The sequence below is a fragment of the Ursus arctos genome, unplaced genomic scaffold (assembly GCF_023065955.2).
Source record: "Ursus arctos isolate Adak ecotype North America unplaced genomic scaffold, UrsArc2.0 scaffold_12, whole genome shotgun sequence".
NCBI lineage: Eukaryota > Metazoa > Chordata > Mammalia > Carnivora > Ursidae > Ursus > Ursus arctos.
This window is the reverse complement of record NW_026622786.1, coordinates 37,067,751-37,094,435: the sequence shown is the minus strand read 5'-3', so window position 1 is coordinate 37,094,435 and position 26,685 is coordinate 37,067,751. Positions and strand designations below refer to the sequence as shown.

Below are 26,685 nucleotides of genomic sequence, written 5' to 3'. Positions count from 1 at the left end.
TGTAAGGTCAGTCATATATAAATCTCTTTTATTATGAAATTCCAAGCTTGGAGAGCTGACTAAGTTGAACTTCAAAGAAAAATACAATGCCAGGTCTTAAAATGTCACTTTTCTCAGGTAAGCTATTTAATCAAATTCTTCTTTGAAATGAAATTTTAGAAATCAACTGGAATCTTTTAAGGATACCATCCTCTGCTGCACAGAAAAGAAATCCCTTTAACGAGACAGTTCCAAATAGAAAGTTGGTGACAGCTAAAGACTAAGTCCACACCTTTAAATGCTGATCTGTTAGGACCTCTCTTTTAAAAAGGGGGTGAAATAATTGCCTCCATACTGAATTTCTACCAAACCAAAAGCCCTATTGGTAAAACAGAGATAACCATATGAACCATTTCCTCAAGTTTCCCTTTGCATACTTACATACCCCCTTCTCTGATCTTCCTTGTCCCCATTTAATAAAAATTACCAAAAATACGTTCCTCACACTTTGTCCTATGATCTTTTGCCTTGACCCACAGAACTTTTCAGAGGATGTTCCGGAGTTATAAAAACAGGAATCCATGCAACTCTCTGAATTTTAGATACAGAAGATATATTTGTGTTTCTCATTTTAAATTTCAATTCACATTTTATTTAGGCAATATGATCTAGAAAAAGGAAAACTGAATTTGAAACAAATGAATTCAGGTTCAAGTTCCACTTTTGCCATCTGTGTGAACTTGGATAACTTGCTAACTCCCACTGGACTTGTTTCTTCAACTTTTCTATAAGAGATATATAAAAATTAATGTGGAATTTCATAATGTAATAATTACAGAACTACTGAGAGAACGCACTTCATTATTCTGCAACATGTCTTCTTAGGAACTATAATCAAGATTCAGGAATACAGAAGTCTTATGTTCTTTGAATAACCAGTATGATTTTATCTTCTGGGCACTATGTTCTATAACTGATTATGTTTTAATATTTGCTTTGGTTGCTAGGAAGCTCTGAGTGAAACCCATGTCCATTTCTAACCACAGAGGGTCTCATGGTATGTATTTTGTATCCTTACCAGCCACAAGATTCATCTTATTTTACTATCTTTATTTTTCCATGTTTATTTTCTTATGGCTATTAGCCACTTCAAATTCACTAGTAGAGTGAGGAAAGGCAGGAAAAAGGGAGGAAGGGAGTAATGCAGCCTATTTTACAGGGTTATTTGGAAGATTAAATGAGGTAATGCATGTGGAAATGTTTGGTGAGTGGTTATAATAATATTACTATGAAAACTATAGCAAAGTATTGTACATGAGGAAAGAGGCAACACCAGGGCAAAAACACAGGTGTGATGACTACGGCTTAAGTGTATTTCCATTATATAATTCAAATTGTCAAAAAGCAGTAATTAAATTATAAGAAGTAAGCTGTTGCATATCACTAGCTCACATAAGGAAAAAGTGAGGTAGCACTTTCTCCTTGATACATGGCCAATTCTCTCTTTTCCTTCCCTGTACTTAGCTCTGTATTCTCCCAACAGTCCCTGACCCAAGGACTGAGCCAGGAATTCTGTTAAACACCGAGGCTTGGGCTCAGCAAGGAGGCAGGAATCAGTATATAGAATACTAAGGCAACTTCAGCCCTGGGAAAACTTCCTGGGAAAGTGAGAGTGAAGTGAACTGACACACTCTCCTGTAGATCAAGGTTCCCTATGAACCCCACCAGAACCTTAAAAGTAAGCAAGAGGATAAGTTAACACCACCCATCAATCACTTTAAAAATGGTCACCTTACTCTTGTTTCTAGAAAACATGCTGCAAATAAACCCTGACTCTTCCACATCTCTCCCTCCCATGCTAACTTGTTTCAAGTCCCCGCCTCTGAGGACCACTTGCTGGAACAGGGTATCAGGGCACCTCAATTCCAATGAAGCATTCCACTGATTGCTCAAGAACTTTGGTGAATTACTGTAAATGGAAATGAGACTCTCAAAGATGAATAGGGTAAGAATAATTAACATACTATGATTTTCCTTAACTCTCTTAATGCAAAATGGCTAAGAGGAAGATTAGTTGAGTACTTCTGGTATTTGTTAAGAGTTCTGCAATGTTGGGCAAGTGTATCTTAATTTAAAACAATCATTCTTAACTATTCTCTATACCACAGATACTGCTTATACATAAGAACTGGAATTTCATTAGTAAAAAGCAACAGCATCATCAAAACAATTTTTTTAAAACACAGAGAAAAACGTGTTTTTACTCTACTCTTGAAGTCAGTCATTGTTTAATAAAAATCTCAAATTTTGTACTTTTTAAATTTTACATCCAACATTTTAATCTGTTTAATGTTTACTTCATACTTGATTTAAAAACTAGGTATTAATCAATATATAATACCATCCCATTAATAGCTAAAGCTTTTAGTTTACACTGATGTTCTTTTTGTTTATTAACATGTTAAATATCCCATAAAAAAGAACATTTTATAGAAGGCATTTAAAAATCAATTACACAAAAGTTATCTCTCTGAATTTCTACATTGTTTTCAACATCAAACCAGTCTTTCCAACAGTGATGAAAATCTCATGCTTCTGAGGAGACCTACCAATTTCAAACTTTGTCCCGGCAACATTTGCTGTAATGGTTCCCTTCTTTTTCTTCTTTCTGACCTTCCTTTTCATTGTGCTTTGATAAGGCAACTCTGTATTCAGATCCAAGGGAGAGGGTCCCTGAATAACTTTAAAAGAAATGGAAACCAATCAAATATCACTAAAATAACAAAAATTCCATAGTAGAGAAGACAGATGCCCTACCACCACCACCAAAAAAAAAAAAAAAAGAAAGAAAAAAAAAAAGAAAGAAAAGAAAAGAAAAGGTAAAACTATAAATTCTGGCTCTTTAAGAGTCAATTTTTAATTCTCAGAAAAAATTCTCAGGGGCGCCTGGGTGGCTCAGTTGTTAAGCGTCTGCCTTCGGCTCAGGGCGTGATCCCAGGGTCCTGGGATTGAGCCCCACATCAGGCTCCCTGCTCTGCTATGAGCCTGCTTCTTCCTCTCCCACTCCCCCTGCTTGTGTTCCCTCTCTCACTGGCTGTCTCTCTCTCTGTCAAATAAATAAAATCAAAAAAAAAAAGGAAAAAATTCTCAGTGATGACCAATAATAATATGATTACATCAACCTGCTTACCTCTTTCTTGAGGCAAAGATGGCATTATTTCCTGTGCCTATTACACTGTGTGCTGTCGTACCACGCTCTCAGGAAATCTGGAAGGCTTGCATTAGTCTAAGTAGGATGTGGCTCCAAATCACTGGAAGTTCGTATCATATTATCTTGGTGGAATCCTCGGATTTCAGGACACTGAAGTTACGGGATGAGAAAGCACCTGCAGGGATTTTAAAACAAAGTCATTTAGAAGACAACTTTTAGGAAATGTTTCACTTCTTTTTAAAAGTCCAGTGAAGGTGAAAGTTAATGTATTCAATCAACAAATAGTTGTTAATTTATTAAACCTTATGCAAAATGCCAAGTGATAGTTCCCTGCCCTAAAAAGTGCATAGTCTAGAAGAGGAGGTTTTATTTAAGTCACATATCATATTTAAGTCACATATCATATTTACACACAATAAATAACATGCCATACACGAACAATAACAATAACCATATTCACTACCATCTATTGAACACTTCCTACCGTAGCCACTTAAGCCACTTAATCTTTCAACAAAACCATGAGGTAGAACCTTTTATTCCTGTCTTACTGTTAAGTAAACTGATCTCAGAAAGGACAAATCTTTACAGAAAAAGTGACAAATTAAAATTAACATCTCCCTGATGTCAAAGTTAGTGCCCTTAACTAGGACTCCACACAACCTTCAACCCAATGTCTGAAACCAAGGTGCAGCATTACTTTTCATACGAAACAGTGAAGTACGTGCCAGGACAGAGATCACATACCAACAGAACACAGAGAAAAGGGACTTCTCGTTAAGGAGGGGGGCAGTGGTTGGCGGGGAGGAAGGTGACGACTTCATAAAATAGACCACATTTGAATTGGGCCTTAAAAAATGAAAACAATTCTGAAAGGCAGAAAACGAGAGGAGTCGTTATTACAATGAGCTTTTTTGGGCACTCAGAGGAATGCAATAAACATTTTTTAATGAACTAATTTGATTTGGCTACACCTCAGCATGGCCTATATTAAACCTGTGTTTTCACTGTGTATGTATGATACCTAGCTATTCATGCCCTGACTATACTATACTGCCCAGTCTAGACTATCAATTTTCTAATTTCTCCCTTCATAATGTATCCCTTCATAATGTAAAAATCTTTGAGTTCTTGTAAAACATCTCTAAATACAATGAAAAATTATAAAACTTATCACGATAAACAAAGGTATGGTATCAACACCTTTATCAGGAGTTATTAGTTTTATCAGAAATTCAGCTACATAAAATGGACTCTTATATACATCACATCCAATAGTCATTATTAATAATAAGATTCATTATTGAAGAAAATTTAGAACTTAGTTTGTTTCAGGTACCATTTTTACTAGAATAATTATCTAGAATAATTCAATCTGAAAGCTAGGAAACTATTATTTATTACAGACCAACTGTGGGCAGGCACTCTTAAGAATCTAAAATATCTTACCTCATTAACAAACCTGGAATTTAGATATCATTTCTGCAATTTTCCAGATATGGAAATTAAGGCTAAATAAGTTAAAGAAATCAAGGTAACAATTTATAAATAGAAAACCTAACTAGATTTTGAACCCCATTCTGTCAAATTGTCTATACTATTAACAAAGCCCCACTATTTTCAGACACTGTGCTAATATGCTATATAGATGTAAAAAAAAAAAAAAAAAAAGCAACCCAATTGTAGTACAAGCTGCAAGATATGGGCATATTGTGGGAAATCACAATACTTCAAACCAAACAGAGAAATCACAGTAAACATCCCTAGCCCGATCTCAGCTCCCAGTTGCAAGCTGGAAATAGACTGGATTACTTTTCAGAATAAAATAAGGGAATGGTCTAAAGTTCAGTGTGATTTCTTTCTGGAAGCTCTCTGATACCTCAGGGAGGTAACTATTTGGGTTTACAAGTCCTTGTCCAACATCTTGTTACTGGAGTAAACAAAGATCCTCTTATGGTAACAGAGTACGTATTACATTGAAAGTAGGTGACAAAGTCAACAAGAGTGTGAGACAATGTCTGCCTAACTATACTGACAATAAGTGAGTCATTGTTACAGGCTCTAAAAACAGATTTGTTAATTTCTGACTTAAATAATGAGCCAAACTACTCTGATTAGTATAAAGCTCAAAACAATAACTGTTAATCTCTTCCCCCACCACACAGGATTTAAAGGCCTTAAATTTAGTCTATCCATATATATGCCTTATTTAATTGCACTTACGTTTTGGTGAATAACGATAAGAGTGCTTTAATAAACTTCAAGAACTTCCATTCTACTATCTCAATTCTTATCATTTCACTTTATTCTTTTTTTTTTTTTTAAAGATTTTATTTATTTATTTATTTGACAGAGATAGAGACAGCCAGCGAGAGAGGGAACACAAGCAGGAGGAGTGGGAGAGGAAGAAGCAGGCTCATAGCGGAGGAGCCTGACGTGGGGCTCGATCCCGTAACGCCGGGATCACACCCTGAGCCGGAGGCAGACGCTTAACCGCTGTGCCACCCAGGCGCCCCAATTCTTTTTTTTTTTTTTAAGATTTTATTTTATTTATTTGACAGAGAGAGACAGCCAGTGAGAGAGGGAACACAAGCAGGGGGAGTGGGAGAGGAAGAAGCAGGCTCCCAGCGGAGGAGCCCGATGTGGGACTCGATCCCGGAATGCCAGGATCACGCCCTGAACCAAAGGCAGACGCTTAATGACTGTGCTACCCAGGCGCCCCCATTTCACTTTATTCTTAGCAAGAGACATGAGATGACAGACTGATCACACCACTCAAACGAGGTATGGTTACCTACTTTTGAGAAGCACGCAGCATGTTTCAGTTACCTCTGAAATACCTTAAGCTTGGCTGCAAAGCAGAACCATCTGAGGAACTTCTGAAAATCCTGGAACCCAGGCCACACCATAGACCCCGGTGGGGCCCAAGTATTAGCATGTTTAAGCTTTCCACATGACTATATCATGCAGCCAAGATTGACAACCTCTGCTCTAAGCACACAGTGACACAGAATCAAATAATAGTTTTAACATACACACATGAGAAAAAAGTAAAACAAAGAAAAAAACTTTGGAACCTATATTTAAAAAGTCCAAATATTTAGGTAAAAATCATCCATTAAAATCCTGATTTCTACTTCAAGTAAACAAATTGGGGGGAAAAATTAGAAGATTAGCAGAAATTGATTTCTAAGACAAATAAGCAACTTTATTTTGCAAATAAAGAAGCCATTTCCCCAAAAAGAATCAATTTCCCAAAATGTCAAGCAAATGGGAACCCTAAATGTAGAAGCTCAAGTGCTACCATGCAAAACAATAGATACGTAAGACTAAACCCAAACCTGTCATTCCAATACATATGTGTTGGGGTGCTCTTTCTTCCCAGTTCTTCCCATTGAATTCTGACCCATCACTTAAAACCCAGAAAAATTTCCACTTTTCCCTTAAAGCTTCCTCTGATTATGTTTGAAGAAATTCATTTCTCCCTCTTCAGGTCTATCACAGAAGCCATTATTTTTACCCCTATCATATCACCAACCACGAACTAGGAAGGTAAACTGTGAAGACAAGTGGTTTTCTTCTATCTTGTTCACTCCTCTGCTCCCAGAGCTTAGGATATTGCCTGACATTATGCTGAATAAGCACTGGTACATGCCAGCTGGGAGTAACCAGAGGTGGTCATGCAGCTCTGAGAAGCAAATACATATCATTTACAAAGATTACTTTCACATTTTTAAGCAAGAAAAGCAAAGTACACAGAAATTTACACAGGGCAATATGACAGAAGAATATATGGAATACGTGCATTGAGTGTGGTGGCCTGTTGTGGCTGGGCGCAGAGCTAACGGAGGCTGACTTTTATGTACAACCTTTAGTCTCCTGTGCATGGATTACCTACTTAAAAAGTAAAATATATGTGATAAAAGTTTGTTACAACTTACCATGTTAATAACAAAACCCATCAAACTTTGTATTTCATTTATTTTCCTTAAAGATATATTTATTTATTTGAGAGAGAGAGTGTATGTGTGCATATGAGCTGGGGTGGGGGAGCAGAGGGAGAAGGAGAGAAGCAGACTTCCCCACTGAGCACGGAGCCCCACACTCAATCTCATGACACTGAGATCATGACCTGAGCTGAAATCAAGAGTTGGACACTCAACCGGCTGACACCCGGGTGCGCCAAACGTTGTATTTCATTTAGATGAAAGTATATGATAGAAACAGCTGGACAAGAGGTCAATTTGAATTCTTATCCTTTACTCTGTCACTTACCAGACAGATGACTTAATTTCTTAATGTGCAAAAGGAAGAAATTGATTTTTCCCAGCCTTACAGTCTAAAATGTCAACCAATGAAAATAGCATTGGTGGTATTTTTGAAACAAGATGAACACAACATATCTTTTGTGTAAATTACACAAGAGAAACTCAGACCTTCCCAACAATCCCCAGAAATCCATGCCCCGGTGAATGCTATATAGAATGGTTCTGCATACATATTGGTGACATTTTAGCTTACCATAGAATACTAAAACAACTTTCATTAAAGTCAATGGAAACCAAAATTAGTGTTAAGTTGAAAATACATAAGATAACATTAAATAAAAATTTAATAAAAGCTGCTTTTATGATGAGGAGAGGGAAGGAGAAAGAAATAGGTATAAACCAGTACCTACTGTGTACTAAGCATTTTCACCTAACTTGGTGTGTATTTGGCCCACCCCATGAATGCCCCAGAATGTTTTATTCTAATTTTACATCTAGGAAAATTTAGACTTCATGGCTAAGTAACTTGCCCAAAGTCACACCAAATAGGTGACAATGAAGTGGCTTGTCTCTAAATTCCATGACACTTCCCACTTTGTATGCTACCTTCAAAATTCAGTCTTTAAATATGACATATTGAAGATTTCACAAAGAAGCTTAATTCTGCTTGACTGGAGCTATTTTAAAAGCTAGGGAATGAGAGCAAGAGAATCAAGCTGTGGTTTAAAATGCAGTTGAGATCACAAAGTTGCATCAGATTTAATCTCTCTGCTTAGAACACCAAGGCAGCTATCCATATCCAGTCTTCCTGTTTTTTCCCTCATGAAGGTACTACAATTCAACAAATAGTCTTATGTATCACTGTCTGCTCTCAGTGAACGAAACAGATAATAATTTTCTTTCTTTGTGGTGCTTGCATTCTAGTGCGGGGAGACAAACAATAACAGCAAACACATTAAGTAAACCACAGAAAATGCTAAGTACTATGGAGGGAGGGAGCACAACTGGTTAGATCAGGAGTGTGGGGGGAAAGGAAGGAGAAGGGCTGCAATTTTAAATACTGAATCCAGATAGTCCTCATTGGGAAGGTGATGTTTCAAGGAGGGTAATGACTTGTCACAAGTGCAGTTGATAAAAATCTGGTTTATATCTGTACATATGTGCATGAGCGCATGTGAGGATGTGAACATGTGTGATGGGGAGGGAACGGGGAAACATCATTTCTGTGGTACTAAACACTCTTAAAGCCCTCCAATATGGTTCTGTTTCCTAAATCCTGGTGTTCCTAGGTATTTATTTTCTACTTTGATTTATAAATTACTATTTTCACACTGACAAGGAGAACAAACATGTTTCACAGTGTATATAACTAGTTTTATATATTTTTGATAGTGTATCATTCTTCTGATGGACAGGGAGAGGGGAGGGGCAGGGAGATCCCAACCCCTCCCTCCACTTTGTGTCCCCAGTACTGACATTAGATTTTCACATACTGCTGATGACTGTCTTTGGTTCTTGTCTCCTAACATCATAGTTTTTGGCATCTAAATTACTCCCATCCCCCCTCCATACCTGCTATCTGATTGTATGACTTTCCGGTTCTCAAAACCCATCAAGAAGAATCTGTATTAGGACAGGCTACATTTCACGGCAATAATAAACATCTCCCAAATCTCAGGAGCTTAAAATAACTAAGGTCTGTTTCTTAATCATGCTACATATCAACCAAAGACTGACAGGGGTATTCTGCATTTCACAGTCACACAGGAACCCAAGCTGTTAGAGCACCCATCATCCTAAAACCAGTCATTGTGCCAGAGGGAAAGAATCTTGCAGGATCTTGTATAGGCAACTAATGACACACAAAATTTATACTCACAAGTCAATGGCCTAAATAAGTCACAAGACCCCTGCCAACAAGAGTTAGGAAGTTCAATCATACCAATAGGAATATTGGTATATTCCAAACAATGACCAATAGGAATAAAAGCCAGGAGGCACGTGGGTGGTTCAGTTGGTTAAGTGTCTGACTCTTGATTTTGGCTCAGCTCCTGATCTCAGGGTTGTGAGACTGAGCCCCAGTGTCAAGCTCCTCGCTGGGTGTAGAGTCTGCTTAAGATTCTGTCTCTCCCATCAAACTTTACATCAAAACCAGGGATGTACTGTATGGTGAATAACATAATATAATAAAAATATTATTATGAAAAAAAAAAAGATTCTCTCTCTCCCTCTCCCTTTGCCCCTACCCCCACTTCATAAAAGAATGAAAGCCAGTAAGTAACACTAACAACCATGACCCATCACAGATTCCAACCAATTAATTACTCCCTATTTGAACCTTGCCATCTAACCCTGGACACTATTTCTAGTTCTCCATAGCTCCACTTTATAGTATTCTCCTTTGACTTGAAAAAAAAAAAAAAAGTGCTGAGACTTCTATGAGCCCAGTCTGCCCCTTGATTTTACACAATGGATAATTAAACTTCTCTATCGTTAGCTGCTATGGACTATAATAACACTGATGAGGAAAAGCAAGAACAAAAGGAAGAAAAGGAGAAGGATGACGTTGAGGTAGCCACAATGTAAAACATACTATGTGCCCAGGCACTCTTCTAGGTTTTTACATATAAAACTCTGATCTTCACAACCCCAAAATGTGTCCTGTTATTATTATCCATGTAGATAGTTGTCTAAAGAAAAGAGATATAATGAACAATGACATTGAAACACAAGGTATAAGAAAATTTTTAAATGATAATTCTGCAAATCTGCCTCAAAATAATCCTCTCTGCATTTCTAAACTGTAATTATCTGATGAAAGATGTTTCTACTATTACCTCAAAATAATTGAAAAATAATAAATATAGCAAAAATTATATCCGATTAAGCTTTTACTTTGGGGAAAAAACACTCTCCACACACATGGTGTATTATTGGAGAGAGGTTATTGCAAGTTGTGGTGAGAAATCTATCACTTCATGAAAATTATCAAAATGAGGCAGTTACTTTTTTGTGTGTGAAAAAAGGTAATATTTCCAGACATCAGGTCATGAATGCAACTTTGCCTATTGTTGTGCTGTAACATCATTAAATTTCAGCACTTGGTCCCCAAACCAAATTTGATATTTTTATTTTCAAAGAGACAGTGCTTTTTCTTAAATACAAGTAAGAAGATGAAAGTAAGTGAAACATATGCCAACGTTTATACATTAAAATCTGAAGTGTTTCTTATTTGATATTATCAGGACTGGAAGCTCAGAGTCTGATTCATCAGTTCTGGGGTGGGGCCTGGGAGTCTACATTTCTAACAAGTTCCCAGGTATGCTGGGAAGGCTCTAGATGACCACAATGGTTAATACTAGGTTGACATAATTTTTTTTAGCTTAAAGTCTTTACACATGTGAAAATTACAAAATTATAAAATGATTTTGAAATTCATATAAGTGATGTGAAATTACATATTAATGTTAAAGGACCCCCTGAGTCAAAAATTAAAACAAAATAAAGATTAGGAAATGTTGGCCTAGAGCAGTGATTCTCAAAATATGGTCCAGAAACAGCAGTGTCAGCATCACCTGCAAACTTATTAGAAATGCATATTCTTGGGCTCAACCCCAGAATTTTAAATCAGATTCTGGCGGTCAGGCCCAACAACTGACAAGCAGATGTGGGCTAAAGTTTGAGAACCACTGGACTAGCAGGCCAACAGCTGGTAGCACCAGCAAACTCCAGGAAAGTGGAGGACACTACTGGGGAGTCTGCCGGGTTCCATTCCCTCCCCATTGGTCTTTCTAGAACCACGTGGATGACTTAGAAAGCACCTGGCCAAGCAAGAAATGCAGAAGAAAGCGTTTGCCAAGCAGGACTCCCAGCAGCTGGAAAGGAAGATATTTGCGACAAAGGACCTCATTTACTACTGGAGACAGCCCTGCTGAGTGAGGTGAGGTTTTGTTAATCTAGAGAAACAGTTTACATTCCTTATTTGAGCCCAGGCCAGCTACCAATGCTGACCAACCAAGATATTCGTTTTAAAGATAATCTACCAAAAATCATCAAACATGTGAGGAGGATTAACAGTAACCACAAAGATTAATAATATACCCTCTTCTCTGAACCACTGAGCCAGGAGCAGAGTAACCTGACCTTTTCAGAAATGAAAAGTGGTGGGGGGAGAAGGGTTGCAGATGGACGACAACATTGTGTATACTGTTGGTGCACACATACAGTGAAAGTACTATGCACAAGTAAAAATAAATGAACCAGAACTACATGATGAATCGCACGAATAATGCAGATGAAAAAAAAAGCTGAGGAATACGAACAGCAGTATATTATTAATATAAAGTTTAAAATTACATAAAATAATAGCATATGGTATACACTGAGAGAGAGAGAGAGAGAGAGAAATCACCTAGGAATTAAAACATATGAAATAAAAGTGTAAAGAATGACATGGGGATGATAAACTCCAACTCTGACAGCTCTTGAGAGGAGGGGGGGATGCAATAGCCAGTCCTATTTTACAGAAAAAGAGCACCAAAGATGTTATTCCTAATGTAAAGAATGAATACACCTATATCATGATTTAGCCTTCTGAAATAATAAGTAAAAATAAAATAGCCAAGATTCTTTTGTTTGAACCATCGTATGTTTCCTTGGAAGTACTGTGTTCTAAGTCACACTGTTGGAAACTTAGGTCTGATCCTGACTCACAAGTAATGTGGAGTCACTGAAGGATTTAAGGAGGAGTAACAAAATCCAGCTTTCTTTTTAATAGATTACGCTGATCACGGGCACTGGATGGCACAGGGGCAAGCATGGAGACAGGGTCCTAAGAGGGTGTTACAAAAGTCCAGAAGAGAGATGTACAAGCGTAATCACAGATAGAAGCAGTAGACACAGGGCAAAAGAATACTACTACTACAGAATAGGAACAGAAGTTGGTGATCAATAAAGGAAAAGTAGTATCAGATGACTTGCAGATTTCTGGTTTAGAGGAACTGGGTAGAAGATGGCATCATTCATCAAGAGAATGTCTGCAGAAAGAAGAGTCATTTTGAGGGGTAAGATGATTTCAGTTTTATATTTGCAGAAAAAGAAAAAAATGGAAAATAACACAACAGAATTAGTGATTGTAGATAAGGAAAACCTCTACTCTTATATATAAAATAGTTTTAATTAAACACAGAAAGGTCCATTCCAAAGCTAACTGCTCCCATTTCTGTGCTCTCTGCCAAGAAATTACAATAGATTTGCAAAATGCCCAGCTGCCTGACTGGTGAACAAATGACATCACCCAAACAACAGTCCTAACAATAATACATTGGCACCACTCATTGTGTGTACAAATTAAAAAGGTTTTCAGAGAAGCTACTTACTCCCTGAACATAGAAACTTTTGTATCCCTTCCTCAGACTGGGTATATTCCCTAAAGCTAGATCTGTAGTATTTTAGACCTGAAAAAAACCATTTGATCAACCACTTCTAAAAACCTGAAAGAGGCCAAGTGTGACATTATATAAGAATAAACAGAAGAACTACTTATTCATTCTAGTTACAATAAATATTAACTTTGAGCAACAGTAGCTCCCACTAACGTACTGCTTGTTTTCCAAATTGCCTTCGCCTGCTTAGAATTTGTTCAATGTTTTTGGTTAAATTACAGCATCCATACAAAATGTCCACTAAACTCTGTGGAATGTCTTATCTTTGAAATTTAGCCTAGTATGACATGAAAAACAGAAACTGATAAATAGGTAATAATATAGCATATCTTGAAGGCATTTTTCCTTATTAATAGTTGTTTTATCTTCAGTACTTAGAATAATGAAAAGGGCAAAAAGCTCATTCAGTAAAGGTTAAACTAAATAAAGTTCAAAAAGATAACATCTATAATTCAGTTAATAAAGGGACAAAAGACAAGGTGATTTCATAATGTAGCCATCAAATGCTTAAACAGAGTCAAAAGCCTCTATGGGTACATTTCCTTTAGAATATAACACTGCAGTTCTATTTAATTCTCCAGTAGCCTAAAAAAAGTCTCACTTGCTCCTTAGGACTAACATGTGATGCTATCAGTTAATTTTTGCATATATCACTCACTTTTGTGAATCCATTTGCCTCCTCTCATTCCCTCACCCTGCAAAGAACAGTACCGAATCTAAGACAGTTGAACCTCACACCCTCAAAACACCCAACCTATGCTTGACTACACCAAGACTTCCCTTGTTCTAAGCTACATAGTTGGAACTGTGGTCCTGTGGACCCAGCTCTCTCTAACTTTCAGGAACCTAGATCACAAGGTGAAAGAGAGGGATGAAGAGAAGTGGAAAATTTCTAAAATATCCAGTTCTCTGTTCTCTGCCAGAAAATGCACAATAGACACCAAAATGTGCAGCTGCTTAGCTGGTGAAGAAATGACATCACCCGAATGTCATCTGATACCAACATTTATAGTTTTAAATGTCCAAAACTTAACTCTTTAACTTCCCCTGAAAACCTGACACTTCCTCTTAAGTTCCTTATCTTGGCAGAGGACGTCATTATAGCCAAACATCCAAGAGACAGATAAATCAGAATCATCTTTTTTTTTAAGATTTTTTATTTTTTTATTAGAGAGAGAGAGACAGAGAGAGAGAACGAGTGGAGGGGAGTGGCAGAGAGAGAGGGAGCAGCAGACTGCCCACTAAGCAGGGAGCACGACTGGGGCTCAGTCCAGGGGCCCTGAGATCATGACCTGAGCCGAAGGTAAACACTTAACTGACTAAGCCACACAGGCACCCCAGTCAGAACCATCTTTAACTCTTCTTTTGACCTTCTTATTTGATACCAATTCAATGTACACCTCGTTACCAATTTTAGGGTATGATTAGCTTTATTATATTTCTACCTACTTCTAAAATGAGTTTTAAATCTTAAGTATATAAAATTCATTGGCTTGTTAAATAAGCGTCCTATGTCATCCATATCAGTTAATAAGTTAACACATGTCGAAAGACCACTAGCTATCTGCCTAATAGCCATTCACTAGTTCTTCCGTACTGACAAAATACTTACTGGGTTGTTAAGGGTGGCATTGTGCCAGTATGAATAACCACATTTTTCAGACTTCCTTACATGTATATATAGCCATGTGACCAAATCCTAGTTAATGAGATATAAGTGGAAGTTGTTGAGCAGGAAGGTAGAAAATTGGTGGACACTCATTTACTTGTTCTCCCCTTTCCAGCCTGGAATGTAAATGCAATTGCATGACCTGCAGCAATTCAAAAGAGACATTGGTATTATCATGGAAATGCTACATCAATCTTGGACTGCCTACATCCAGAGAGAATAATCCTCCATCTTGTCATCATTATTTTAAGTTTCTGTTACCACCATCTAAACGCACCTTGTAAAGGGCATGCTATTCCAATAGAAATTATGGTTTTGGTTTCTGAAAAAGATATACCAGCCTAAATGCAAAGTCATGAGCACAATGCCTTTGGACACTTATCATTTTTGCCACAGCCTACACTTCCCTATTTTCTGTGTACTGTAACCTGGATATCCCTGGTAAAGCACTATTCCCCCTCGATCCATGTGCTTAAATGGGGTTGGTGCCGATCCTGGCTCCAACGCTGGGCAAATGACTTAGATCTAAAATAACTGTGGAATCCCACTCCCTGGCCACGGAATTGGTTCAGAGATGAACATAGGTCCAACTAAGACCACCAAGAGTCAAGCTCGGAATTCATTTTCAGATTCTTAAAGAATACAGGTTCTCTTTTGAGTTGGATTCGAATCTGAGAGGGTACCCACCTGCATTGCCGGTCCCCATCTCACGCCTACACAGAACCTAAGGATGAAGTTGCATAAAGAAGGCAGAGAGAAAGATAGATAACATTCCTGAACTTTTCAGCAAGAGAAACTAAAAAAAAATTCTTTTTTGCTTAAACCAGTTTCCTAACCAATACAAATAATAATGAAGTTAGGTTCCACTTTTAATTTTGTTTTTTAAATAAAAGAATTACCTCAAAATGTCCTTGCATTAAACGCCACAACTCAAATGAAATAAAAGGAGCATTGGGTGTTACTCACAATTAATGAATCTTTGAACACTACAACAAAAACTTATGATGTACTATATGCTGGCTAACTGAACAATAATTAAAAAAAAAAAAGGAGGCTTCATTGTATGTTTCCTCCATGAGACAACTGGCTCCCAGGCAGCAGCTTTAAAAATGTCTTTTAGTTTACATATTCTTCAATCTCAAACACAGAGCCTGAAACATCGGAGCTAAACTGCTGAGCTACCATATCAGAGGGATACTATTTGTTAGGAGGTTTTGAACTTAAAATAAGAAATTTTCAATTGTATTAACTTCTAGAATCAGGTAAATTTGTCAGTTTTCAAATCCATGTAAATTAAATTAAATACCAGTAAAATTATGCCATGGTCTGAGAGCCATGCAAAGTTTAGAAAATCCATACAGAAAAAAGAAAATGTACAGGCTAAGCTCATATAATGCTCTGCATGCCTCCGTCAGCTAAACTAAGATGTGTATAACTATCAGATCTTAAGGAAGGAAAGAATAATACAGCTATTTTGTTTCTAGGTGCAAAGTGAATTTATAAGATCAATCTTTGTAAAGAAATAAAATACTAACAGCCTTTATCTAACAGGCCCACTATTATTAAGAAAATTAATTAAACTTAACTATATTTCAATAAGTTTAGCCTATTTTAAAATAAGAATATTTCCCAAAAGTCATTCCAGGCATTTAAAAACACCATCCGCCACCATAATCTTTGTTGTGAAACTAGTACTTTTACGGAAATGCAAAGGAAAGAACTATTTTTGTCCTTTATTCTAATGAACAATAATGAACACAGCATAGAAGCGGTGCCTGAAGTTAACCAGAGAGCAGTAATATAATATCTACAGATGCTATACTCTCAAATAGTACGAATTTATTTTCTAATTGTTCTTTCTCGGCCTCTACCTTTCCTTTTTATGTGGAGTAAGTAAATACTATAAAGGTATTATCACGAATCTGTTTAAAAGTTTACTTATCCCTTCATTATTTCATTACATTTCTAATTAAGGCAATAAACACTTTTTAATGCTAACCATTTTATTAGGTGTTTTTGTGAGGGAAAAAAAAATGCACCCAGCCTTCACTATATACATTTTCTTTTAGCAAAGATACTTAGTAAATCCCAAACTACCCAAAAGAAAAGAATTTCATCCAAAACATACATGATATACAACTATATCAACATAAATATACTCAAGAATGAAAGTAGACCCAAAATATCTATATAAAATTATGTACATAACCATATATCTATAACACGTACCTCAGTGTTATGTTAAATATTATACTAAATCAACAAGCTGATTTTCAGCTGTGCCTCATAAGATTTGGTTTACTATTTTTAAATCTTACCTAGTATTCAAAGTTATCCATATATACAAGCCTCACTAGGAAAAAAAAATGTGCATTCTTTAGAACAATTTTAATCAACGTACTGCAGAATTATCATCTACTTCTGTCTTGAACTGGCTTTGATGGCTGTTACATTGCTGGACTTTTCACCAACAGCCTATTTTTAAAAAGTTTCATTTATATTTTCCCATTCAATCTACTGAAGAAAACAGGTTTGCTTTCTTCAGAATAGGAAAAAGATAAATCTTACAATAACAATATATACTTGGTATGCAACTTTATTTTTTTAAATTATGGTCAGTTAGCCACTGCATAGCACATCATTGGTTTTTGATGTAGTGTTCAATGATTCATTTGTTACGTATAACACCCAGTGCTCATCGCAACACGTGCCCTCCTTAATACCCATCACCATGTTACCCTGTCCCCTTTGAAACCCCCAGTCTGTTTCCTGGGGTCCATAGTCTCTCATGGTTCGTTTCCCTCTCTGATTTCTCCCCCTTCAGATTTCACTCCCTTCCCCTATGGTTCTCCATGCTATTGCTTATGTTCCATATATGAGTGAAACCATATGATAACTGTCTTTTTCTGCAATTTTAAATATTGTCTCTTCCTACATTATTGCTTTCTGCTGTTATTTGATTAAACGTTCACTTGAATGTCTCCTTTAAACAACTATAATATAAGCTTCTCTGCAGTGTATATATGCTGCATTCTCCACAGCACTTCACATCTTCACTATGTGGGTGGGCCTCATCCAATCAGTTGAAGACCTTAAGAGAAAGCACACTGAGGTCCCCCAAGAAAAGAGGAAATTCAGCCTCAGACTATCTTTGGACTTGAGTTGCAACATCAACTCTTCTCTGGGTCCCCAGCTTGACAACCTATCCTCCAGATTTTTGACTTGTCAACCTCCACAATCACATAACCCAATTCATATTCATTCTCTCTCTCTTTCCCTCCCTCTCTCTCCCCCCTCCCACTTCCATCCCTTCCTACCTCTCTTCGTGTGTGTGTGTGTGTGTGTGTGTGTGTGTGTGTGTGTGTATCATTGGTTCTATTTCTCTAGGGAACTCTAATATATTCATTATTCCATGGGGTCAGCTAAATTTCATGAGACTAAAAATCTATTTTAAAATACTCTTTAAGGCAAGACGTTTCTGGAGAAAAATATATACCAGCCTAAATATAACCAAGGCCTAAACTAAAAATGGTAGATTATAATAAAAAGAATGAATGGTACAATTGTATAAAGAACAAGCTACGGGATTTATCTCTAGAATAGAAGTGAGGAAATGAGTAGATAATATAGACTACTCCATAATTACCACAATATTTCTTTAATTCTAAGCCATATTGTTTTGTTTTTTAACATTTAAAAACAACTAAAATTGTGATGAACCTTATAATCACTGTCAGGCAGGTGGCAGTCCTGAATAGTTATCATATGCCAGTGCATACACATCAAAATTTGCAGAATCCATGACAGGGGCTGAGAGAAAAACAGGGATATATAATAATAATGGAACACTCTTTTAAGAAATGTTGCAACACCAACTCTTCATGACACAGAGGATGATGTTGTCTGGAAAAGCATGCACAGTGAATGAAGAAGAGATTCAAGTATCTGTCTTTGAATTGGAAGAAGTTTAAGGAATGCTTTGATCAATTTATTGTACTTACATTTTCCTTTTTTGTATGCATAAAGTAATGACAGTTTTAAAATTACCTTCCAAAAGGCTCTTCTAACATGTATACAATTACACTAAGAAAGAGATGCTCCATAATTGAAATTGCAGAGGCTTTTTTTTCCCCAAGTAAATAAAGGAACAATGTGTCTTACAATGAATGTGATCTTAACTGTGATGAAAAATAGCAGTGTTTTGGCTATCAGAATTTCTAGTGTGTAGAACTAATGACAACTTCAAAGACATTGTGGGCCTTTACTCTATGCCAGCAGTTCTCAAAACTAAATGTGCATCAGAATCTCCTGAGAGCTTAAATAAGATTGCTAAACCCCATCCTTGAGCTTGTAGTTCAAGGCAGCACAACTAATACAAAACCTCACTTAGCAGCAGGGCAGAGAATCTTCAGGTACTCTTCAGGTACAGGGCAGGATTAGCTCAGGGGCAAAGAGTTGAGCCTGCAGAGAAAGGACGTCAGTACCTGCCCCGACACAGTGAAAGAGGAAGCAGTGACTGCCTTGTGAGTGATCCATTTCCAAACCCAATTCTGACACCAACAATCTGTGTCATAACTAACATTTCCAATTATTAATCCAAAGAAAGAGAAAATGAAATTAAGATCCCTCTAGCTTTAAAATTCTAGAATCTTTGGCCACAAAAAAAAGGATACTTTAGGTCATTCATGATCTAGAAAGGTTTTCTACTCAGGCCTTACTCAAAATATAACTTCCAACATTCCAATTAAAATTGGACCCAGAGACTAACATAACATAATAAAAATTATAATAAATAAATAAATAAATAAATAAAATTGGACCCAGAATGCAGAACTTCCCAAATAGTGGAGTGAAGAGTTCAGCAATTCTTCTCTTCCAAAACAATGATAAAACTGCACAAAATTGTCAAAACTCTTTTCAGGACCCTGGAAAATGAACAAAAGCATACAAGAAAGCTTTATTCAACAAGAACTACTGAACTTGGGGTAAGAGCCAAGGAAGCAGCATTTGAGCTTGGAGCCATCCCCAAACACCATCACCCTCCACTTCCATCTATATTCTTAGAAATTTATCAAATTCATCCATTTGATGATATTCAATGCTAGTTTCCTGGTTACATTACTTTACTCAGGTTTACTTTTAGAAAAATGACCATGAAGTAATAAAGTACTCTGGTAAATAAAATACTTAGGTTTCTAGAGAGGATGCAAATACACTAAAACAAGCTGGTCATGACAGATAATGGTTAAATTTCAGTTTACTCGCTAGACAATACTGACTCCAATCAATGCTACATCAATAAATCTGAAATGTTATTTATAAGTACTATCTTATATAAATAAAATTAAACATATTGCTTTTGTGTACATAAATTATCACTTTAAGAACAATCCATTGACTTTAGTACTATTAACATTAGAACACCAAACACAATAAATTAAAATCCCAACAACTGAAACCAAACTAAACAATGTTATTAATTTATGCATTTTAAGGTAGCTTACAATTTTTTTCACTCACTAAAGAAAATATTCTAGGAAGCAATTAAAAATACAGCAAAAATCTAAAATACATAATGTGTTTAAGCTCTTGACTTGATAATTCTACTTTTTGGAATCTATCCTAATAAAATCACCCAAAATGTTGAGGCATATAGTGAACAGGGATGTACATCATGACATTATTTACAGCTATAACTGAAAACAACCTAAATGTATCTAATAGAGAAACTTAGTAAATTATGATCTAGCCAAACAATGGGCTATTGTATGATCATTAAAACTGGCTATGAAGAATTTTTACTCATGTGGGAGGCATATAGCTATTTGAGAAAGAATACAAATGATCTGCAATAAATTAAATAATTTCATTTACTTTATCATGAATGAATGAGTGATAACATTGTAGAAGATCCATTTTAATTTACTAAACCTAAACAAATATACCTCAGCTGGGATATTATATTTATCATCTATCTGCTTTATATGTCACATTCCATTTGTTTTGTGAAAGTTCAGAATATATTAAAGCAAAGATATGGAAATCATCAATTAGGAATCATATGTCAGGATGAATTTTTCTATACCTATTAATAAAAACTTCTTAATATAAATATACAAAATTGGCTAATTCCAAAGGAGACTGATTCCTAAATAGTACACAAGCATTATGAGTGTGAATTACATTTTGCAATTATTTTGGTACTTGGAATATTTACTAAACTACCTCTGAGGTTAACACTTCTAGAGTAAATCAAAAGGTAAACTAAGTGATCCCAGATTCCAGGAATTCAAGCCAAGATTCAGATCATCAAGTAAAAATAGTTAGCAGTGAAGTTACAATACCAGTTATATTTGCTTGAAGTGCTATTCACACCCCAAATCAGAAAAATTAGGAACACACAGTACATACAGAATTCATTTAAAAATGTTTCCTTTTAGAGATGAATGAAAAGAAAGTAAAATCCTAGAAATCTTTTTTTCTTAATCAAAGTGGGAGCAACTGTTTTTTAAGTACTATTTCAGTTTGGCCATGTCAGGTTTGAGATTGTCAACAGCATGTTTACATAGAAACTCGAGGTAGCAGTCGGAAATTAAAATAATTGCTAATCAAAAATAACAGTAACAATAATAACAATAACCTGCAGTTCTTCTTCCCTTGCCTGCCTTTTACTTGTGTATATTATTCAAAAGATCTTAGTTTGAATTCTCCAGAAACAAACCCTAAAATGAGGATTCAAGTACAAGTAGTTTATTTGGGGACATGAAAGATACACGGATGGGGAGCAGGGAAGTGAGATAGAGAAGAGAAGGCAGACAATAAAGGGTAAGCTACAAAGCCAGCTACACTGTGGCCAGCTGGAGCTTAATTCCCTAGGGAACTCAGAGACCAGGGTAAAATACAATTGCTTCAGAGTTAACCCAAACAGGGGTCGATCACTGGTTGAGGGCTGCTGTAGGGTTCCAGTGGCTATTAATTTCATGGCACTTCCAGCCCTTTGGGGGAGTGAAAGTGAGAGTTGGGGGAAGGAGGCCTGCACAGGCAAGGGGTCCCTAGTCCCACGGCTTCTGGAAAAGTCCTCTTAAGCCCTAAAGAAAGAAATGCAGACATTGGAAGGCAACTGGAAGTAGGAAGAGGGTAATGAGGTGGTAAGGTCCCAGGGATATGGGCAAGGCACTGAGGGCATCAACTCAAACAACTATCCCTAAATTATAATATTTGTGACCAAGACTTCAATCATCCTTTACCTGTTGGATCCATTCCACACGTGGCCTTTAAGTTCAACCATTAGACCATCTACCATGGCCTGGCTATCATGTAAAAACAAGTTAAAATATTAGCATTGCTTCTTAGCAAGGTCTGGTATCCAGTTTCCATATGGAGGATTTAAGAATGACAATCTGGTTTAGGTGGGTAGTGCTAGAAGATTTGATACTGCATAGCAAATATACTATAGTTTATATTGTTTATTTGTTGTATTTGCATAGCAGATTTCTGTGTTTACTTAGATTGGGTTTGTGTGTGCGTGTAACTTTGATGCAGTTGATAGAGAATGGTCAAGCGTTGCTCACATCCACAGGATACCTCTCAGTGGCCCACTGCTAGAACCTTAATTGTCTGTCAGCTCTAGTGCATTCCCTGGAGTTTGCTGGACTCTCGGCTCTGTATCCCATCCCTGGATGCATCTTCTGGACCCTGCAGTTTTACAGCCCACTCAGTCTTGTCTTCTAGTTCTTGGCCCATAATCCTTGGTTCTCCCTGCTGTTAAGGTTTTGAGGCCTCTGCCATCTCCAGTAATAAACTTCCCATTCTACTCCCACCGCCCTGTAAAAACCCATCAACAGTCCTAGACATCCTAAAATTAGAAGGTAAGTGAAGGACAAAAGAAGAGATGGAAAGAAGGGATTTAGACCAGTTGAACCTCCAGTTCCTAACTCTCCTTAGAACCCCAGATCCTATTGCCAAAGCTTTTCTCTCACATTTCCTACTTAGGGTCATTTTCTATCTCAAAATGTGAACAATCCCAATAAGGGCATATGTCTACAAAAAGACATAGACAAGAATGTTAATATCAGCTTTAGTAATAATACCCCAAACCAGAAACACCCAAATATCAACAAAACATAAAATGAATACATAAAATGTGGTATATTCACATGATGGAACTACACAACAATACAAAAGAATGACTACAGCTATTCACAACATGAATTGCTAACAGCATACTGATGAGTGAAGAAAGCTGTGTACAACAGAGTGTGTCCAAATATTCTATATGATTTCATTGAGATGAGGTTCAAGAACAGAAAAAACAAACTGGACCACTTTCTTACACTATATACAAAAATAAATTCAAAATGGATTAAAAATCTAAATGTGAGCCCTGAAACCATAAAAATCCTAGAAGAGAGCACAGGCAGGGATTTCTTTGACATCAGACATAGCAAATTTTTCTAAATATGCCGCCTGAGGCAAGGGAAATAAAAGCAAAAATAAACTACTGAGATTACATCAAAATAAAAAGCTTCTGCAAAGCAAAGGAAGCAATCAACAAACCTAAAAGGCAGCTTACTGAATGGGAGAAGATACTGCAAATGGCATATCCAATAAAGGGTTAGTATACAAAATATATAAAGAACTTATACAAATCAACACCCAAAAAACAAATAATCCAATTTAAAAATGGGCAGAAGACAATACAGACATTTCTCCAAAGAAGACACCCAAAAAAGACACATGAAAAGATGTTCAGTATCACTCATCATCAGGGAAACGCAAATCAAAACTACAGTGAAATACTACCTCACACCTGTTAGAATAGCTAAAACAAAATACACAAGAAACAAGTGTCAGTGAGGATGTGGAGAAAAAGGAATGCTTCTGCACTGTTGGTGGGAATGCAAACTGCTGTAGCCAATGTGGAAAATAGTATGGAAGTTCCCAAAAAAAGTTAAAAATAGGACTACCCTACAATACAGTAATTGTGCTACTGGTTATTTACCCAAAAAACACAAAAACACTGATACAAAGGGATACATGCACCCCTGTTTGTTGCAGCAATGTTTACAATAGCCAAGCTATGAAAAGAGCCCAAGTATCCATCAATAGATGAATGGATAAAGAAAATGTGGTGTGTGTATACACACACACACACACACACACACACTGGAATATTATTCAGCCATAAAAAAAGAAAGAAATCTTGCCATTTGCAATGACATGGATGGAGCTACAGAGTATTATGCTAGGTGAAATAAGTCAGTCAGAGAAAGACAAATAACAGATGAGTTCACTTATAAGTGGAATTTAAGAAATAGAATAAATAAGCAAAGGAAAAAAAGAGAGAGAGAGAGAAAGAGATAAGCCAAGAAACAGAGTCTGAACTATAGAGAGCAAACTGATGGTTACCAGAGGGGAGCGGGGTAGGGGGATGGGTGAAACAGGTGATTGGGATTAAGGAATGCCCTTGTCATGATGAGTACTGGATGATGTATAGAATTGTTGAAATCACTATACTGTACACCTGCAACTAACACAATACTGTATGTTAACTACACTAGAAGTAAAAGGAAAAAAAAGAATGGGAAAAATTCAATCTAAAGTGATAGGCGTCAGAACAAAGGTCACCTCTAGGCAGGATCAGGGTTCACTGACTGAGAACAGTCATGAGCGAACATTCTGCAATACTGGAATGTTCTATATCTTGACCTAGGTGATATTTACATAAATGTATACATACTTAAAAATCCATCAAGCTGTACCTTAAGATTTGTGCAGTTTATATGTTACCTATATTTGTGTGTGTGACCTCAATTTTTTAAAAGGTAGTAATATATAACCATCAGAAGTAGGAGGAGTCTGCAGGGTCACAGAATTCAAGGAAGAACAAAATTTCCAAAACGGTACAGTTTGGGCAACCATATGAGTACTACAGAAGGAAAAATTCAAAAAGAAAAAGACCGAGAAGTTGTCATTTATTAGGAAAGTGGAGGTTGTGATTATTTTGTGGACAGCAACAGAAAAAGACAGATTACTACCAGTTTACTAGATAGGAGGAAGAGATGACCTAGAAAAAATAACGGAAAAAAAAAAAAAGATGGCATGTAGTTTAATGGAAAGAAGATCTAAAGGAAAGATTTGGGTTTTCTTGATTTTTTGCTTTTTGTTTTGGTGGGGAGGGATATGATAGAGAAAAAAAATATGTTTGAGAGCCAGTATGTTAAAAATAATTAAGAACACAAGAGAAACGAAATGCCTAATGGGCTAGGTACAAGGGTCCAACGACAGAGCACACACCAAATCCAGCCCGCTGCTTATTTTATAAATAAAGTTTTAGTGGAACACAGACACACCCATTTCTTTATTGTCTAAGGCTGCTTTTGCTTAAAAAGGCAGGATTGGATAGTTGTAATAGAAACCATCTGACCACACACATCAAAGTTTACTCACCCCTCAACGAGTATCCTCTAGGAGTCAAGAAGAGATAGAATTAACAGAAGTAGAGAGGTTACCCCTCGGAAAAGAGTAGAAAATGTGTGATTATGCCAACATGTAGTGAAAGAGCAAAGGTGGGATATAAAAAACTAGTCCTGGGGCACCCAGGTGGCACAGTCAGTTAAGCATCTGACTCTTGGTTTTAGCTCAGGTCATGATCCCAGGGTCGTCAGATGAAACCCTGCATTGGGTTCTGAGCTCAGCGGAGAGTCTGCTTAAGACTCTGTCTCCCTCTGCCTCTCCACCTCCCCTCTCTAAAATAACTTTTTTTTTTTTTTAATTAGTCCTATTCTATGCTAGGAAATGAGCAGTATACTGAGTACCCATAAAAAATCAGAAATGGTGTCAAGTTCCCAGAAAATAAGTCAACTATAATAACATCAACAACTACTACTGATGCATCTATGACTACAGCATTGACTAATGTTAATATCATACTGTTTACTGAACACCTCCACCTGGATATTCTCAATGCCACCACAAACTCAAAATATCCAAACCAAACTCATAATCTTGGCACCTTCCTCTCCCTCAACCCCTAGTAATTCCATCCTTAAGTCCTGTTTTCTTTATCTTCTGAGTATCTCTGGAATCCATCTACTTGTTACCATCCCCTTAACCTCCACATCTAGTCCTAGCCACCATCAATTTCTCACTTGGACCACTGCACTAGGTTCCTAATAGAGCTACTGATATCCACTCTTAGTCCCCTGAAATCCACTTTCTACAGTACAGATTCCAAAAATTATACACACACAATGGAATATTACTCAGCCATAAGAAAGAATGAGATCTCCCATTTGCAACAATATGGATGAGCCTAGAGGCTAGTATGCAAAGTGAAATAAGTCAGACAGAGAAAGACAAAAACCATATGATTTCACTTATATGTGGAATCTAAAAAACAAAACAAATGAACAAAGTAAAACAGACCCATAAATACAGAGAACAAACTGGTGGTTACCAGAGGGGAGGGGGTGGAGATGGGTAAAAAAATGGGTGAAGGGGAGTGGGAGATACAGGCTTCCAGTTACAAATGAGTAAGTCACAGGGATGAAAGATATAGCATAAGGAACACAATCAGTAGTAACATAATAGCACTGTATGGTGACATGGTAGCTACACTTGTGAGTATAGCATATATATAAAGTTGTCAAATCACTATGTTGCATACCTGACACATATAAGAATGTGTCAACTACACTTCAATTTTAAAAAATGCAAATCTAATCACAAACCATGTCATGTTACTCTTCCATTTCCCTTCCCCTCACTACCCCAAGCTGGCTTAAACTCCTTTGATAGCTTTTCAATGCTCATCTGATAAAATTCAAAAGCCCACTCATGGCCAAAAAAGACCTTTCCCAAAAAGCCCTTGGTGCTAGCCAATTTAACTAAACTAACAATATTTCCTAGAAATTAGTTCCAGGTTAGTTAGCCAAAAAGAAATCTGCATGCCATTTTATGAAGGCACAAGTAAAGCAATAGGCATTGTGCTCTGAAGGTCAGTATAAATCACCACGCATTGTTTGCTTATACACGTTGACGTTGATCTGTCTGCTCCCCTTGTTGACATAGGAAGCATCTGAGCCTGCAGCTACTCCAGCTCCTTGCCAGAAT

The 26,685-nt window shown here is 36.8% G+C and overlaps 1 protein-coding gene across 5 annotated transcripts in view; it reads right to left on the bottom strand.

Annotated features, from left to right (window-relative positions):
• TTLL7 (tubulin tyrosine ligase like 7) overlaps nucleotides 1-26,685 on the bottom strand; it is a 193,689-nt gene that overhangs the window by 90,130 nt on the left and 76,874 nt on the right. For 4 of the 5 annotated variants that reach the window (XM_048220266.2, XM_026497719.4, XM_057310532.1 and 1 more), the window contains exons 2-3: nucleotides 3,170-3,365; nucleotides 2,589-2,720 (exon numbers count right to left, since the gene is read on the bottom strand). In XM_048220266.2, coding sequence (XP_048076223.1) covers nucleotides 2,589-2,720; nucleotides 3,170-3,194 — 157 coding nt within the window. In that variant the 5' untranslated portion in view covers nucleotides 3,195-3,365. Of the gene's footprint in view, nucleotides 1-2,588; nucleotides 2,721-3,169; nucleotides 3,366-3,937; nucleotides 4,052-26,685 lie in introns of those variants that run through there. The other variant, XM_057310531.1, reaches the window with a different exon arrangement.